This window comes from Halichoerus grypus, chromosome 8 (assembly GCF_964656455.1).
Source record: "Halichoerus grypus chromosome 8, mHalGry1.hap1.1, whole genome shotgun sequence".
NCBI classification, from domain to species: domain Eukaryota; kingdom Metazoa; phylum Chordata; class Mammalia; order Carnivora; family Phocidae; genus Halichoerus; species Halichoerus grypus.
Window position 1 is genome coordinate 27,654,475 of NC_135719.1, and position 18,493 is coordinate 27,672,967.

At 43.5% G+C, this 18,493-nt stretch overlaps 1 protein-coding gene across 9 annotated transcripts in view; it reads left to right on the forward strand.

Annotated features, from left to right (window-relative positions):
• Positions 1-18,493, forward strand: part of ENTREP2 (endosomal transmembrane epsin interactor 2) — a 473,415-nt gene that overhangs the window by 402,536 nt on the left and 52,386 nt on the right. For 6 of the 9 annotated variants that reach the window (XM_036106220.2, XM_036106226.2, XM_036106225.2 and 3 more), the window contains one exon: positions 1,377-1,511. The exons of the other annotated variants lie outside the window; for them this stretch is intronic. In XM_036106220.2, the coding sequence (XP_035962113.2) occupies positions 1,377-1,511 (135 nt within the window). The remainder of the gene's footprint in view (positions 1-1,376; positions 1,512-18,493) is intronic. 9 annotated transcript variants of the gene reach the window in all.

The following is an 18,493-nucleotide window of genomic DNA, read 5'->3' on the forward strand; positions in this document are numbered from 1 at the left end:
GGGCAGTGGTCGTACGTCTCTCTCGTCCTGCTGCTGGCCTCCAGCCCTCAGTTCTCCTCCTCCAGCCTGTCACTCATTACATTAGAAGATCGAATTAAAAGAGCAAATTGAAGTATAAAGTAGGTAAGGGATAAACTATCCAGAGGTTTAAAATAGATGAAAATTTGGCCATGGACCATGCCCTTGACCTGTGGCTGTCCCTTTTTCTTTCTGGAAGTCTGTGTTTGTGAGCAGTTGGGTGCATATGCGATAGCAATTAGCCACAGAGGAGGACTCAGCTAGGAATGGGAACGAGGAAATGAGGGTGGGCGCGCAGGGCCGAGTGAGTGGCAGGATGCAGAATTTCTCATTTCTGCAGCCTGGCTGAACCGTTTCATTTCAGGCTGTGGGGGGAGGAGGACCCACGCGCTCTGAAGGTCTCCTCCTGGGCTCCAGGCTTTTTAAAATACTCGACTTTCCCTTTTTTCTTCCCATGGTTTTTAATTGTCCAAGACATTTTTATTTATTCAGTGTTTATTGAAATGCCACATCTCATCGCATTGTCAGTACTATGACGGTGACTTGTGGTGGCTGTCCTCGGGGGGCACACAGGACACAACTGTAGCTGGACAAAAGAAGTGTCCAGCAGGGATGCCTGGATGGCTCAGTCAGTTAAGCGTCTGCCTTCAGCTCAGGTCATGATCCCAGGGTCCTGGGATCGAGCCCCGCGTCGGGCTCCCTGCTCAGCACAGAGACTGCTTCTCCCTCTGCCTGCTGCTTCCCCTGCTTGTGCTCTCTCTCTCTCTCCCCCTATCTCTCGCTCTCTGACAAATAAATAAAATCTTTAAAAAAATAAAAATTAAAAAAAAAAGTCTTCAGCAGACCTGGGGTGGGAGTGCGCTGCCCAGGGGAGGGGCAAGCAGCTCCGGAGAGGGAAAACCAGACAAGGCTTCCAGGGTGACGCTGGAGTTGGGCCCTGATGGATGAGTAGGAGTTTGGTAGGCCAGGAAGTGAGTCAGGAAACTGCTGACCGCGGGAGCAGTACATACCAGGGCACAGAGCCGTGAGAACCCATCTCCATGTATACCTCAGCATGAGCAGTTTTCCTTTCCTCTAATCTCCTTCTGTGACTCATCCAAAATTACCTGTCACTCCACATGTATTCCTTTTAATTCATCGCTTTTAAAATCGGAATGTGAAGTTATTCCTCCTGGGGTGTGTTTGTTTTTTGTTTTTTTCCCCTGGCTTTTGTCCACAAAAAATCATTTCGGCTTGATTACTTAAAGAAAACAGAAGCGGGGTGCGTTTTTACGCGATCTGAATTGTGTAGCTCAAGTGTACCCGCCGGGGCAGGATGCCGTTTTAATTGTGAGATCTGTCTGTGTTCCTCTGTCTAGATTAAGTTTGACAGTGTCGAGGTGTGTGTCTGCTGCGAAAGGCAGCACCAGCCGTCGGGCTGCAGCAACCTTGGGGAGACGCTGAAGCTGAACCCACTGCAGGAGGACTGCAACGCTGTGAGGCTCACGCTGAAGGTGACGGCCAAGGGCACTCCTGATTCACGCATTCCATCCCATGCATTTACAGACGTTTTCCGGTGACTTTATTCATGCATATAGTCTTTCCGCTCCTTAACTCACCTCTGGTTAGGTTCAGTGCAAGAGGGACTGTCTTTCCGGAGAATGTTTTATAGGATTATAGATTTTCCCTTTAAAGGTGTTGCTTCCTGGATCCCCTTTTCCATTTTTACCATCCCACTTTCCCACCTCTGACATATGTGAAGGAGGATATGCATGGTTGAAAGAGGTCTTTACAAATGTGGCTGTGATGCATTCTACAGCTTTTCTAACATTTTTGCCGTTCTGTCATCGGGGAACAGATGGGTATTTATTTTGCCTTTTTAAAGATATTTGGAGAAAGACATTTTCCAATTTCCCACGGCAATCTATTCTCGTGTACAGCATCTGATTTCTTTTAAAGTGACATGGAAAGTTGTTTATATTGTTCCTTGCTTTTTCTTCCAACAAGTGTTTTTTTTTTTTTTTAACTCCTGAAAACCAAAATTGGCTGCTTAAAAATGCATATGAACGATGAACCCAGTTCTTCTCTTTTCCCTGGACAAAGGTGTACGAAAACTTTTCCAAAAGGATGCGAGCAAGGTGAAAGGAATCCTTGGTGGGTGGTAAAATTGTTATTTACATGGTATAGGGAGCTCTAGAGAATGTGCTTTGGGAACATAGTATGTGGGGAACTGGAGACTCTGGAGATCCACCCTGGAATCTGGCGAGAAAGGGGGAAAGTGTTGCCCTCTGGAACTGGGTTCCTGGGATTAGTCCTCCCTGAGTGTCCTTTCAAATGCTGGCCAGAATGACGGCTCAGTCTGGGTGAGCTCGCTGGTGGTCCAGGGCACTGTGAAACCCAGTGGCAAATAAGCAATGACATACAGAGATACAAGATAAAAACACCTAAAGTACAAGGTGGGACTGAGCCCAGCGCCCTAGCACCTGCCTCGTTTTGCAGGGAGGAATGGGCCAAGTTCAGCGGTCCCAGCAGCCCTCCGGAGTGACAGATCCAGCAGGCTCCGAGGAGCCCAGATCGTAGCACTCAAGGGCCTATCCCCTTACCTGCAAGGTGTGTCTTGCTGCCTCATGTTGCATACAACCATGATTTCTCTCTTACAGTGTCACGGGGCATGCTCAGGGTCCGCCATGGCCTTTTACAGCCCTCCTGGGGCAGGGGTGAGCGGTGCTCACTCTGAGATCTCATTGTGACAACTCTTAAATCACTGTTTCAATCTGGATCCCTTTTCTTTCCATGTTTAAAAAACATAACAAGCAATAGGTAATCATAATTAAATCACAGTGCAACCACTACCCCTGGGAGAGTGGACAAATCCCTGGGTAATCTTGTAGTTCTGGAGGCCGCATGAGTACGTGGATGCAGTTAAGCAGCTAAGTCATATCTCACTCAGTTGATGGGTTGGAGGTATTTGACCTGCTGTCCCAAGGCCTTGGGGTCCTTTTTGACACACCGGCATTCAGTGAGACCCTCCCAGGACCTGCTTGACTGTCCCCTGAGGAGGTGGCTATGGCTGGGAAGGTGGTGTTGGAACAACAGTGCTCCCTCTAAGAAGGTGTAGGTTGAGCTGGCGAGCTTGTGGTCCCTCCTGACCCACTGCTCTAGTGCCCTGACAAGGAAACCACTTGGGAGAGGCTAGCTAAAATGGAAGGAGGCGAAGGATACTTAAAGAGTTCAAGTCAATGCTGGGGAGTCTCCTCGAAATGGCTCGTCCCCATGGATGTTCGAAGTGCCCAAGATGGTGGTAAGAGTTGAAGGCAGAAGAAAGACTACACCAAACTTCTGAATGAATTTATTTAAAAAACTTAAGTAGAGTTCTGCACAGTCAGAGCTGGTGGCATGAGGGTCAGATGAGGAAGGATTCATGATTGAGGTAGGAGGCCAGTCGTCTGGAAGTGGCAGCAGTGAGGTGAGCAGCCTGCCCCCTCTCCCCCTCCCCGGCTGAGGGCCTGTGAGGAGAGCAATGGCCTTGTGTGTATGGGCTGGGGAGCTGAGTTTCATGTGGGATCAGGAGGATGAGAGACCATTGGAAGTGAGAGTCTGTTTACTGCCAACCTCCAAGTTTGTTATTTTCCCAAATTGTTTTGGCTAACCTAGTTCCTCTGCATTTCTATGTAGATTTTGGAATCAGCTTATCAGTTTCTCCAGAAATCCTGCTGGGATTTTGACTGGGATTGCCCTGACTCTATATCTCAATTTGGAGAGAATTGGCATATCCATGGTATAGCCCTCCATTTACTTGAGCCTTTTTATATTCCGTCAGTGTTGTACAATGTTTAACATATTTTATAATATTTATGCTTATAGTATTTCATGTTTTTTGGTGCTATTTTAATGGTACTTAAGAGTTTTTAATTGTTTCTTGTTCATTGCTAATATATAGAAATTTGGTTTTTGTTACTGTATCCTGTGATCTTGTTAAACTCAATAGTTCTGGGAGCTCTTTTGTAGATTCTTTTGGATTTTCTATGTAGGCAGTCAGGTGAAATGCAAGAGAGGCAGTTATATATCTTCCTTTCTAGTCTGGTACCTCTTAATTCTTTTCTTCTCTCTCTCTCTTCTCCCTTCCTTCCTTCCTTCCTCCCTCCCTCCCTCCCTCCCTCCCTCCCTGCCTCTTTCTCCCTTTCTCTTTCTTTCTTTCTTTTCTTTTCTTTCTTTCCTGCCTTATTGCACTGACTAGAACCTCCAGTACAATGTTGGATAGACATGCTGAGAGCATACATCCTTGCCTTGTTTCTGATTTTAGGGATTAAATACAATGTTAGCTCTAAGTTTTCCATAGATGCCCATTATCAGGTTATGGAAGTACCCCCCCCCTCCTTGTTTTCTGAGAGTTTTTTTTTTTTTTAATCATGGATGGATGTTGAATTTGTCAGTCTTTTTCCACATTGACTTAGATGTTCATCTACCTTTTCTTCTTTAGTTTGCTAAGATGGTAAATAACAATGACTGACTTTTGAATGGTGAACCAGCCTTGCATTCCCAACATAAACTGCACTTGGTCATTTCTCCCTCAGTTCTGCTGAGCCTGCTGATGCCCCAAAGACATCCTTCATTTCTGTGACTGTGTCTTGCCATCTGATTCTTCCATATAGCTTCCCTCTCTCTGCTGAATTACCTATGTGACCTGGCACACTGTTCACCTTTTTCCACTAAACCATCTGCCCAGGTGAACAGGTGCTCATGCTTCTCAACATGGAAATTCTCGTGTCCTTCGAATTTCGGTGGGTTTGTTGCCTTGTGACCTCAGCTGTCTGATGGGTTCAAATTAAGTTGTGAATTTGCAGTGTCCAACGTTTTGGTTGTTGAAATGGTAGGGGCAGAGCTCTTTTTAGCTTTCTGCATCATTATCCATAATTGAATATTGAATATTGCTGTAGAGAAAGACCTAAAGTCAGCCTAATGCTTTCTCCCTTTTTGATATGTGGCGGTCATTAGTGCTGCTTAAAAATATTTCTAGCTCTCCAACTTCCCTTTATGTGGTAAGGTTATACTTCCTAGTCTCCTTGTGGTTGTTTAGGGCCATGTGAGCAAAACTTATGTGTATCACTTCCAAGCCTGAATAGTACCTGCAGTGTGAGATTGTGCAGAGCTCTTGTTCCTTCTGGCATGGTAATTGCAAGTTGTAGATGGGGGCTGCACCATCAGTCTGGGTGACTATGATGGGTAGAGCCCCCATAACTCACCCACACTGGGCAGTGTAGCATGAGTGAAAAATAAACTCTTGTTGTCTTAATCCACTGAGATTTGGGGGATACTTGTTACCACCTTAACCTCGCCCATTCTATCTGATGCAAGGCAACAGGTTTCTTAGGTTCAGGTCTCAATAATATTTTTAAATTATCAAGTGTATTTTCTTCACTGTGATGCATCTTGATATTGATCGACCTTTCTCAAATTTCCCATGGTAAACTTTTGCCCAGTGAGTTTGCATCTTGACTTTATTTCAGCAAAGTTTCCTTGAACTAGAAATCTGATTTTTTTTTCCTTTTCTCTTTGTTTTAAGATAACTGCATTTCTTGGACCGATTTTTTTTTTTAATTTAAATTCAATTAATTAACATAGAGTGTATCATTAGTTTCAGAGGTAGAGTTCAGTGATTCCTCAGTCTTCTTGGACCACTTATACCCATCTTTTATAACTATCATTTTCTTTCTCTAATTGTTTAAACTCTTCCTTTTCCATCTTATTTTGCTCTGAAGTTTCTGTTAAGGCTCTGTTCCTACCCTGTTTTCTGCAGTGTTATCTCTGTGCTCTGCTTTTGATGTGATCTTGAGCTTTGGCAGGTTCCTTTGCAAGTCTCTGCTTCTCTATCACTTATTCCCTGAGCCCTTGTGTCTCTGCTTTTAGCCCCTGGATTACAGCAACCTTCTCTGTCTGCTCCCAGTTGTCACCACAGCTGTCTCTAGCTGGTTAACTACAGTGGCGTTTTCAGTGTATTTCATATCTTTCTTAGATCTTTTCTGACTCATATGGATACTTCAAAGCGCAAAAGCCAATTCCTAACCTGTATTAAGTGTTGTGCTCTACCTAAATAGGCTTTAGCATAATTAAGAATTTATACTTCCTTCTCATAAAGAGAGGTACTGCTTCCTCTGAGATTCATATAGGTCTAAGTGCCACATTCTCTAGTTTTCTTATAATTAGTGGTGCGGTCATTTTTAATGTGCTCATTACTCTTAAAGTCATTCGAGCCAGGCTGTGCTTGGTGACATTCCCGCAGTAAAAGGCTCTGCAGCAGGGACCTGGTGTTTCTCGACGTTAAAACTCTCCAAACAGGGGCACTTGGGTGGCTCAGTCGGTTAAGCGTCTGCTTTCGGCTCAGGTCATGATCTCCGGGTCCTGGGATCGAATCCTGCATCAGGCTCCTTGCTCTGCAGGGAGTCCGCTTCTCCCTCTCCCTCTGCTCCTCCCCCCTGCTCGTGCTCTCACACCCTCTCTCAATCTCAAATAAATAAATAAGCTCTTAAAAAAAAAAAATAACCTCTCAGAACACACATGGGTGGTAGGAAGGGGAGGTGCTCTTGTAAAATGGAGCCTATTTCCATGGGAGTCCCTTCCTATAGCTTGCAGATGTTCTCAACCTTAGCCAAGGGAGGCGCAAAGGGGAATGTTGTTTTCATTCATTTCCCTTGCTTGTTCTTTTTTGGTCAGCAATTAGAGCAGGTTCACTGGGTCTCTTAATAATCTGATTCGAGGCTCTAGTTATCTGATTAGTAATACTCCATGCCTAAATTTCTATATTAAATTATGGATTATCCATACTTTGTATCTAATGAACTTAGTTTGTGCTGGGGAAATCTCATGTAATTGGTTTAGGAATCAAAGCTTCTTTCATTTTAGTTGTGTTTGAGTTAACTGATAGTGACTTAATGAGATTGGTCTAACTACTCATTTACCATTATGCCACCCTCCTCCCCCTACCCCACTACCCACCTAATCCTGGAAGGTTGTACACGCACAATCTGTCATTAGGGAAAACAAGCAGAAACCAATCTTTTTCCTGGCTAATGAAGAATATATTTGGAATCCAGAAAATGATGCAGACACTGCTTTACTCAGCCCTAAGTTTGTTTTCCATGGCTTGGGGGCCTGGAAGCCCCCTCTCCCTTGGTCTCTTTTCTGTCCTTCCCAGCCAGCCCCACTCCTGGATTCTCTTGTTCTACAGCCAGAGAACCCCTGGGGGCAGACAGGCCTCTCTTTTAAGGGTATTGATTGCCACTTAAGCATGATGCCTCACGTCCTGCCAAAGTTCCCTACTCCACCGTGACAGGGGTAAGGGCGGGGCAGAGGGCACAGAGAGGGGATCTAGAACTCCATCGTGCCATGGCGGGATCCCAGGATTGCAGAGCCAGAGGGATGGAGCGTCCTGTTTTCCCACAGCCTATTCTGTAGGTAGAGTGGGGTCAGATGGCTTCTCGCTGGTCCCTAAGCAAGTCCAGCAGTGGGCAGGGCGCCTCGGAGGGTCTGGTTCTCCAAGATTCCAGTTTCTGCTCCCTGATGGTGGGACCTGACTGTGGGCATCCCATTATGAATGATCTGTAAATAGGGTCTAAAACTTTAGGATTTCAGCATCTGCTCTTCCAAAGCATTAGACAATGGTGGGCAATTTTTACCAAAAGAGCAAGTCTACAGATCCCCTCTCCTGATAAAATAATGTCTAGGCTTTTATAAGATAAAACCATCAAATAAATGATAAAAAGATGTTTGGGTAGTTGAATGGTCGCCTGTGCCAAGTCAAACCCAGCACAAGATTGTGACATATTTTCCGAACAGTATTAACAGAATTTTTAAAAGGTTACAAAACTCAGAATTATTAACTGGTGGAATATGCTTCATCATATGCTGATATGATATCCATCCCAGCTTTAATTCTTTGCTAGATCCCAGAATGTCCTGATGGTTTTATTATAATGATGCAATTCTAATTCAGAACAGAGTTAAAAGTCTATTTCTTGCTTCATCTATCTGGATTTAATTTATTGAGCCATAGGAAACCGAATTACCCAAAGAAATATTATCAATGGACAAGGAGATAAAAGTTTCCCAAGAAATCAGTTACCGAGTTTATGTGCTTTCTTGTCTTATCTTACAGATGTTTTGCCTCTTAAAAAAAAAAAAAAAAGGCAAGATCATTTCCTAAAAAACCTAGGGAGTTGGAAAATGAACTCATCATTTAACCTTTGTTCTTCCGTATGTTCTTCGCCATGCTAAAGAAATAAAAATGATTCTGATCATAAGTGAAGAGTCAACATTTTGTGACAAAACTCCCAGCCCAGGGGTGCCTGGGTGGCTCAGTCGTTAAGCATCTGCCTTCGGCTCAGGTCATGATCCCAGGGTCCTGGGATCGAGCCCCGCCATCGGGCTCACTGCTCAGCCTGGAGCCTGCTTCTCCCTCTCCCACTCCCCCTGCTTGTGTTCCCTCTCTAGCTGTCTCTTTTTCTCTGTCAAAAAAAATAAAACAAAATCTTAAAAAAAAACCAAAAACCTCCTAGCCCAGACTGGCAACGTGCAGCACCGTGCGTGCGCATACACACGCACCTGCTAGACGTGACCTTGACATCTTCGGAAGTGGGCAGCTACACAGAGTAAGACAGATGTCTCTATCTCTGTACAGCTTTCTTCTCACCCCTGGATTCTTAAGCGGAACTAATGGCCCCTCTGGCCAGGTGGGATCCTCTGTGCTATCCCACGTACACTAGCAACCGTGGGACCCATGTAAGGGAATGTCTAAAAATAGTGAGTTCTCCTGGCCATTGAACACAACTTACATCTGGCAGGGCTGCCCCTTCATGATGGAGAAGGGGATGCCCACCATGTCCCTGAGTGGCATGTCTGCTCCTGGTTTCCAACACCTCTGAAAGCCTGCCTTGCCACCCTCTGATTCTAGGGGTCTCACTCCCTCTGCATGGTTGTAATACTGAGTTTGGTGGCATGTCTACACAGATCTGTGTAGCATCAGTTCAACTAAACAGCCTCTGGAATAATCATCTAGATTAGAAATTCTACCCAAGAGGGCAGTGACTCATCCACCCCTGCTGATTTGAAACAGGGTCCAAGATACTCAGACATTGAGGTAGAAGTATTTTCAATGATATGTTCATAGCAGTCCCAACCTTGGCATCTCACGCTCTTAACACCCCTTCTTCCAAACCCACCTTCTCAGCGCTGGCCCAGTAGCACCCTCCAAGGTCACCACACGATCTGGGCTTTTCCCTGAGCCCTGCCGCTTCCAGGATGGCTTGACAGGGCACCCCAGTTCTCCGGCCTCGTCCTTGTTGCCTTCAGCTTGTCTACCTTCCCCTCCCACCGGGCCTGCTGTCCAGTCTCAGCTGGACTCTACTGCACGATACCGCCCTTCTCCCTGTCCTTGAGCCGTATCCACCACGTCACCGATGCAGGGACCAGGGCCCCAGAGCTCCTGCACTGTCTGTCTTTTCCTAGCACCTCTCTGGCCGGCTGGCACACACTCTCTGGGTGATGTGCACTCTCTCATTGCCTGCACCCTGACCAACGAGACCAGCAGACCTTGCCATGAGGCCTGGGGCTTAGGCCTTATACTCAGGGTCAGCAGCCTCACCTGCTGGTCTGTGCTGCTCGGCACTCCTCCAGCCTTCCTCCTCTGGCCATCTCATTCCTCAACTCTGAAATCTCCCCAGTATTCGTCAGGCTGCGCCAAAGAAACAGAACCACAAGATGTGTGTAGCAATGCATACACACACACACACACACACACACAGACAATTTATATATACAGAGAGGGAGAGAGATCTTAAGGAATTGGCTCAGGTGACTGTGGAGGCCAACAAGTCCAAATCTGCAGGCTGAGCCAGCAGGCTGGGGACCCTGGGAAGGGCCATTGTTACAGTTCAAGTCTGAAGGCCATCAGCTGGCAGAATTTCTTCTTGCTCTGGGCAGGTCAGTCTTTTGTTCCAGTCGGCCTTCACCTGATTAGATGAGGCCCACCAACATTTTGGAAGGCAATCTGCTTTACTCTGAGTCCACTGACTTAAATGTTAGTCTCATCCAAGAACACCCTCTTAGAAACATCCAGAATGTATTTGACCCCATTTGCAAGCACCACGTCAGCCAAGTGGATGCATAAAATTAACTATCACATGCCTCTCCACCCTGGTCCTGGTGCATTTTCTGCCCCCTGCATCACACCACCACATACTGATGTTAAAATTGCACAACTGATTGGGTCACCGCTTGCTTTTAGGGCAAAGACCTCAATCTTGAGCGTGTCTTACAGAGTCCTTATTTTCTCTCTGGCCTCAGGTTCTGACATTCTTGCTTCTCCCCTTCCTGGCAGTCACACGGGCCTCCTTTAGCCTCCAGGACACTCTACAGGGGTCTCTGCACTGCACCATAGTCTTGGTGCACGATGCTCTCTGTGTCCAGAACATTCCTCCTTCCCATTTCCATGAGCTTATTCCTCCCACCCTGCAGCATTCGCCTTTCCCCTCAGACTAGACCAGGCCACCCTTGTGCTAAATTCTCATAACTCCTTGTACTTCATCTTCACATGACAGCTATCACAAATTGTGACTATGCCTTTGTGTAACTTTTTTATTAATTCTTGCACCCCCCCCCCCAAGACAGTAAGCTCAGTAAAGGCAGAATGGTATCTTTGGCTTACTGTGACTTCCAGGGAAGGGCACAGCATGACCGATACTCTGTAAATGTTTCTGAAATCAGTGAGTTTTGAATTCATTCCTTCAGGAAGTTTTTTGAGCACCTTTCTTTTTTTCATGCCTGAGTTGGACACTGGATGTACGGAAATAAAAGACAGACTCTTCCCACCGGATCTAGTGGGGAAAAATCACAAGCAGAACAGCAATTTCCCAGTGCACGCTATTATTTCCACTGTGAGAGGAAATAAAAATATTAAATTATAGAAGAATTTTCAATCCTCCACTCCGTCCTAAGGGAGAGCCATTATTTTGCTGAGTGGCGTGATGGATAAAGTTTTAGGTACACGCATGTGATGGGGGTGGGTTAGCTCTAAGGACAGAATTGGTGACATCTAAGAAACTGACGGAGTGAGAAGAGAGAACAAATATTTCGGATTCTTTTGCTGAATAATTCCAAATACACAGCACTCTGGATGCAGTGATCATGTGAGCACAGCTGCTTGGCCACACACATACCCCACCTAATCCTAACAGAAATGACTGAAGACCTATAGTCATAGATTGTACTAGTTCTCCAGAGAGACGGAACCAGTAGCATAGAGACGTAGATACAGACGTAAATACAGAGAGATGGAGATCTATTACCCCATAGTCTGTCATCTGCAAGCCAGAGAGCCAGGGAAGCCCGTGGTACAATTCAGTCCAAGTCCAAAGGCCTGAGACTCGGTGGGAGGTGGGGGCTGGGGCGGCGATGGTGTGAGCTGTGGTCTGAGCTTGAAAGCTCAAGAGGCAGACAGGGGCAGGAGAAGCTGACGTCCTGGTTAAAGCAGAGAGAGCGAATTCCTCCTTCCTCCCCAGTTGTGTTCTATTCAGGCTCTCAGTGACCTGCATGATGCCCACCCACGCTGGTGAGGATGATCATCTTTACTCAGTCCACTGATTCAAATGCTAATCTCTTCTGGATACGCTCTCCCAGACACACCTTGTTTTACCAGCCTTCAGGGCGTGCCTTAACCCAGTCAAGCTGGCACATAAAATTAACCATCACAGTAGGGAAAAGCCTGTATCACACTGGACGTTAAGGAAGGGTATCAACCCATCCTTTCTAGAAAGTTTCAGAATTGTTTGGTGTAAGGCCCAAACAAAGACAGATAGAGGGGCGAAGCTTACAACTGAGCTTACAAATCATCTCCATGTGGTCTTCTGGGAAGTCACTGGAAGCCAATCCTCCACCTTAGGAATGTGCCCTAATTTTGAAGAGCAAGGTGAGGTGGTTGGTGGGGCAGATGTGGAATCAGTTGTGGTGCCAAGGGGTATTTTCGACCCCCATCATCTCTATGGGCTACACTCCCATTCTTTGAAATGGACAGCAGACATGTTTAAGGTCTGATGCAATGTGCTTTGTAAACACAGCATCAGGATCCACTCCACGCCCCCGACTCCGGTTCCACCTAGCTTGCTGCCCTGGAGCCTCCTAGACATTCTAGAGCCATCACCAAGGGATATGGTGTCCTTTGGGGTCCTTTGGCGGCTGTGATGTAAGCAGGATTACAGGCAGCTTCTCAGGGAGACTCCAGGACCAGGGTCCTGTGCCACGCAGGTGGATGCCTCTGCACCTGCCCCCCCCCCCCCCCCGCTGGGACCCACAGTCTTCGGCACATTCAGATAAGGCACCACAAAGAGATATTGGCCCAATTCCTTCCTCCCTCAGGCTGCAGGATCTCTGCGAAGGTCGCCCAGCCTGGATTTCAAGATCTGAGGGCAGCGTTCTGACTAGGGCTAGCAACACACTGGTTTGTCTGGGACGATCGCAGAATAAGTAATAATAGACAACATTTTCACTCTTGAGAGTGTCCCACTCTGGTGTCCAAACAAAATCAGGGACACCAGGAGGAGCACCATTGCCTTGTCTGGGGACAAACTGGTGGAAACGCTCAGGATTTATATAAAAGAACTGGAAGAGACAGCATGGGGACCACCGCTGATGAGAGGTTATTTCTAAAGCCTTTAGTTATTTTCAGGGCTCTAAATTAATATAGGGATGCTGGGAGGAGGAGGGTGTGAAGAGGGAAATATGCAGTATGGGAAATTTTTCAATATAATTCAATGATGAGGCCGTTTGAACGAACACAAAGAAATGGCCGAAGGGAACATGAAAGCACAAAAGTACTTATAACGAAGAAGCCAGAGGCAACCTTTGAGGTCGGGAGATAAATTCACTGTCTCGATTGTGGTTCTGGCTCCACGGGTGTGTACATGTGTCAGAACTCATCAAACTGTATGTGCGCTTTGTCGTATGTCAGTTGCACCTCAATACATCTGTTAAACGTCTTTGTGACAGAAGAAAGGGATTAAAACAAAGACAGGGAAGCTAGAGATGGGAAGATGCAGGAATTCAGAGATGAGTTTAGGGCATTTGATTTGATCCAGAAATCAATAGACGACTGGTTGCAGAAACTTGGAATAATGTGATCATGGCAGGGCTGAGCAAAATCGTTTGGAGCCGTAATGGAGATGGGCACGATGAGAAGGGGTCCCAGGACAGAGCGCCTTTGGCTTGGGACAGAACATATGGAGAAGGATACCATCCAGCAGAGGAATAACGTGTGATAGTGTTCCTTTTTACATTTGGCCCTGGTTGGGGTCTTCTGGGTAGCCCTCCTTTGTGAACCACTTTGCCAGCCTGTTTAGATCCATCACCCTTCGTCCGGCCCCAGTGAGGTCTGAGAGGCCGACTTTATCAGGTACATGTCAGAGCAGGCAGGGACTGAGCTGTGGTCTCCTACCCGGTGGTGGATCAAGATTTTGTCTTTAATGCCAAATCTGGTGCTTCCTCCACCACCACCATTTTCCACTTAGGAGGAGGCAGCGACAGGCGCGGGGTGATTTCTGTCCAAACAGTGATGTCCTAGGCAGGCCCTTGTCCTGTTCATCTACTGGCTTATGTGGGAGTTGGCCCCTCCACCCTGCAAAAGTTAGTCTAGTTCAAGGTACCGAAACGTCTAAAAATAATGTGGTGAATGCCACCCAGATTGGCTCAATCTTACTAGATTTATAATATTTTATTATATTATTTGTATATTACTATAATTATATATATTATTGCATATAATTGTATACAATATAATATTGTATATAAATATTGTATATATATAAAATATATATTGTATATATAGTATATATTGTGTATATATATAGTATATATTGTGTATATATATAGTATATATATAATATGTATATATATATATATATTGAAATACGTTATTGTATATTATTATAAACCCAGCTGAACTCCCAGCATGGCTCCCCCTCTCTCTGTCTGAAATTAGAAGGTGCCCAGGGGCAGCCACTATCCCGAGATTAGTTTTGTCGTATATGTTCCCATACTTCACTAAAATTTTATTTAAATTTGACAAGCTGTCTTCTATCTTCACCCACCATCATGCTGTTTGTCCACGTGGATAGTGGATATAGGTAGCTTAAATTCCGTCTTTTAATCTTCTGCATAGGTTTATAAAATCCGAACAATCTGCATCTCGCTTCTCTGTCTCATGTTCATGGACGCTAATGTGTTTTCAGTTTGGTGCTATCAAAACAGTAAGAGATAGTCATGCGCTCATCGATCGACGTGTGCACATGTGCTGGATTTTTGCTAGCATGCAGACTGTAAGGGTGGAAGGGGTGTGCACCTGCACTTTTATAGGACATTTCCTACTTCTCTACAAAGAAATTGCACCTGCCCGCTCTTACTGCCGATGGGAGGGGTGCCCTTGCTCCATCCACTGTTTGCCAAGAATCCTTGATGTTCAGACTTTTCATATGATTATTGCCTTTTTGGGTTTCTCACCAGCGAACTGCCTGTTTTGTCTGTTTACCTGTTGGGCAATTTATTCTTTGTTCTAAATGATACCCTTAGTCATAAACATCTTGCACGCAGTCTGTGACTTGTCATTTCGTTACGTTTTGGATGGCATTTGTCAGAGAGAAGTTTGCAGTTTTAATGCAGTCAAATCATTTTCCAGAATGATGTGTCCTTTTTGTGTTGCATTTAAGAACTGTTTTCCTCTCTGGAGGTCATATAAATACCCTGTATCTTTTTTCTGTAAGTTTGAAATCTTTGGCTTTTCACATTTAGTTCATGAATCCACCTGGGGTTTAATTATGCATTTGGTATGAGATATGGATCTAATTTTATTTTATTTTTTTACATATAATCATCAGTTATAACCGTACCAGTCTGTGGCCATTTATTTGTATGGCCATATATCAAGTTTCTATATTTGAAGACATCTATTTCTGAGGTTTCTTTTCTTTTTAATTGGTGTATGGCTTGATTTCCTTGTCAATACCACATTGTATTAAATGCTATTTCTTTATTAGTCTTGTATTTGGTAGGATAAGCCCCCCCACTTTTTCTTCATAATTGTCTTGGCTCCTTTTGGTCCTTTGTCTGCCTCCCCTTGCCTTCCCCCTCACTCACCACCTGCGCGCACGCGCACACACACAACACACACATTGTTCATAACTGCATTGCATTTTTAGGTAAATTTGGTGAGAATGGTCATTTTATGTATATATCTCCATTTATTTATCCTTCCGCTGTGTATTTTGTTCTTTTTGATGGCTTAGCAATATTCCATTGTATATATACACCACATCTTCTATATCCATTCATCAGCTGAGGGACACTTGGCTACTTCTTTATCTTGGCTATTGTAAAAAATGCTGCTGTAAACGTAAGGGTGCATGTATCCCTTTGAATTAGTGTTTTTGTATTCTTTGGGTAAATACGATTTTGATCATAGTGTAGTTCTATTTTTAACTTTATGAGGAACCTCCATACTGTTCTCCAGAGTGGCTGCACCAGTTTGCATTCCCAACAGCAGTGCGAGAGGGTTCCCCTTTCTCCCCATCCTCGCCAACACCTGTTGTTTCTTGTTTTTTTTATTTTAGTCATTCTGACAGTCATTCTGTGAGGTGATAGCTCATTGTAGTTTTGATTTGCATTTCCCTGATGATGAGTGATGATGAGCATCTTTTCATTTGTCTGTTGGCCATCTGGATGTCTTCCTTAGAAAAATGTCTATTCATGTCTTCCTTCCATTTTTTATTTGGATTATTTGTTTATTGGGTTTTATAAGTTCTTTATGTATTTTGGATACTAACCCTTTATCAGATATGTCATTTGCAAATGTCTTCTCTCATTCAGTAGGTTTTATTTTAGTTTTGTTGATGATTTCCTTCGCTGTGCAAAAGCTTTTTATTTTGATGTAGTCCCAATAGTTTATTTTTGCTTTTGTTTCCCTTGCCTCAGGAGACATATCTAGAAAAATGTTGCTATAGCCGATGTCAGAGACATTACTGCCTCTGCTCTCTTCTAGGACGTTTTATGGGGTCAGGTCTCACATTTAGGTCTTTAATCCATTTTGAATTTATTTTTGTGTGTGGTGTAAGGAAGTGGTCCAGTTTCATTCTTCTGCATGTTTCTGTCCAGTTTTCGCAGCACCATTTGTTGAAGAGACTTTTTCCCATTGGATATTCTTTCCTGCTTTGTTGAAGATTAATTGACCATATAATTGTGGGTTTATTTCTGCATTTTCTATTCTGTTCTATTGGTCTATGTGTCTATTTTTGTGCCAGTATCATACTGTTTTGATTACTACAGCTTTATAATATAACTTGAAGTCCAGAATTGTGATGCCTCCAGCTTTGCTTTTCTTTTTCAAGATTGCTTTGGCTGTTTGGGGTCTTTTGTGCTTCCATACAAATTTTGGAATTTTTTTCCTCGTTCTGTGAAAAATGCTGTTGGTATTTTGATAGGGATTGCATGAAATGTGTAGATTGCTTTGGGTAGTATAGACATTTTAACAATATTTGTTCTTCTAATCCATGAGCATGGAATGTCTTTCCATTTCTTGGTGTTGTCTTCAATTTCTTTCATCAGTGTTTTCATAGTTTTCAGAGTACTTATCTTTCACCTCTTTGGTTAGGTTTATTCCTAGGGATCTTATTATTTTTAGTGCAATTGTAAATGGAATTGTTTTCCTAATTTCTCTTTCTGCTGCTTTATAATTGGTGTATAGAAATGCAACATACAGATTTCTGTACATTGATTTTGTATCCTGCAACTTGACTGAATTCTTTTATCAGTTCCAGCAGTTTTTTGGTTTTGGGTTTTCTTTTGGGTTTTCTTTCTTTTTTTTCTTAAGATTTTATTATTTACTTGAGAGAGAGAGAGAGAGTGAACACACGAGCAGGGGGCGGGGGGAACAGAGAGAGAGGCAGACTCCCCACTGAGCAGGAAGCCCAAAGGGGTCCTGGGACTGAACCCAGGACCCTGAGATCATGACCTGAGCTGAAGGCAGACGCGTAACGACTGAGCCACCCAGGCGCCCCTGGGTTTTCTATGTAGAGTATCATGTCATGTCCAAACAGTGAAAGTTTTACTTTCTTCCTTACTGACTTCGATGCTTTTTATTTCTTTTTTTTGTCTGATTACTGCAGCTCGGACTTCCCATACTATGTTGAATAAAAATGGTGACCGTGGACATCCTTGTCTTGTTCCTGACCTTAGGGGAAAAGCTCTCAGTTTTAACCCGTTGAGGATGATATTAGCTGTGGGTTTTTCATAGATGGCCTTTGTCATGTTGAAGCATGTTCCCTCTATATCCACTTTGTTGAGGGCTTTTATCATGAATGGATGTTGTACTTTGTCAAATGCTTTTTCTGCATGTATTGAAATTATCTTATGGTTCTCATCCTTTTTCTTACTGCTGTGTTGTGTTCTAGTACATTGTTGAGGGGAGACTGAGGCAGTAGGCATCCTTTTCTTCTTCCTGATTTTAGGGGAAATATATTCAATAATTAACAATAATATATTCAGTAATGTTTGTTGAAAATGTCTGGTACTAAATAGTGTTTGCCAGGTTAAGGTTATTACCAGTTTGCGAAGAGTTTACCATTAAAGAGTTTTAAAATTTAGCAAGTGCTACATCTCTAGAGATAAGTATGTATGTGTGTGTTTTTATATACATACATACACATTTGAATATACAAACACATATATGCATATTTATCTCAATATGATATAAAGCTCAGTGTTTGCTAAGACTTAAAACTCTTTAATATATTTAATGTATTTGATAAATATATATGTGAATGTATATGTAGTCACACATATAACTTTATTCTGTTGATATAGTGAATTACATTAATGAATTCTTATATTTCTGGGATAAAACTCAGTCACAGTGTTTTCATGTGATTATGAAAACCCACTTTGCTTATATTTTATTAAGGATTTTTCGTTATTATTCATATCATCTTCCTCCTTCTTCTTGAGATAGTCTTAGTATATTTTATTTTTCTGGAAGAATTGTCCATTTTGTTTAGGTTTTCAAGTCATAGACACATGTGTACTGTGCCTATAATTATGTCTCTTAATTTCTGGTGTTTGTAATTTGTTCCTTTTCTTCCTTTTGTTATTCAGCCTTCCCAGAGATTTGCCCATTTTATTAGTTTTTTTTTTTTCAAAGAACAAGCTTTAGTTTTATTGATCCTATTGTTGCTTTTTTCACATTTCCATCATTTCTGCTCTCATCTTCATTGATTCCTTCCTTCCAAATTCCTTTCCCTTTTGTTCCCTTCCCAGGTTGTGTGCTTTGTTAATAAATTTCAGTCTTCTTTTCTCCTATAAGGACATAAGATTTTAATGTCTCTACCTGCACACCCCAAGTTTTGATGTCTCGGCATTGTTTTTTCTTCAGTTCCCAGGATTCTCTGATTTTCATTATGATTTATTT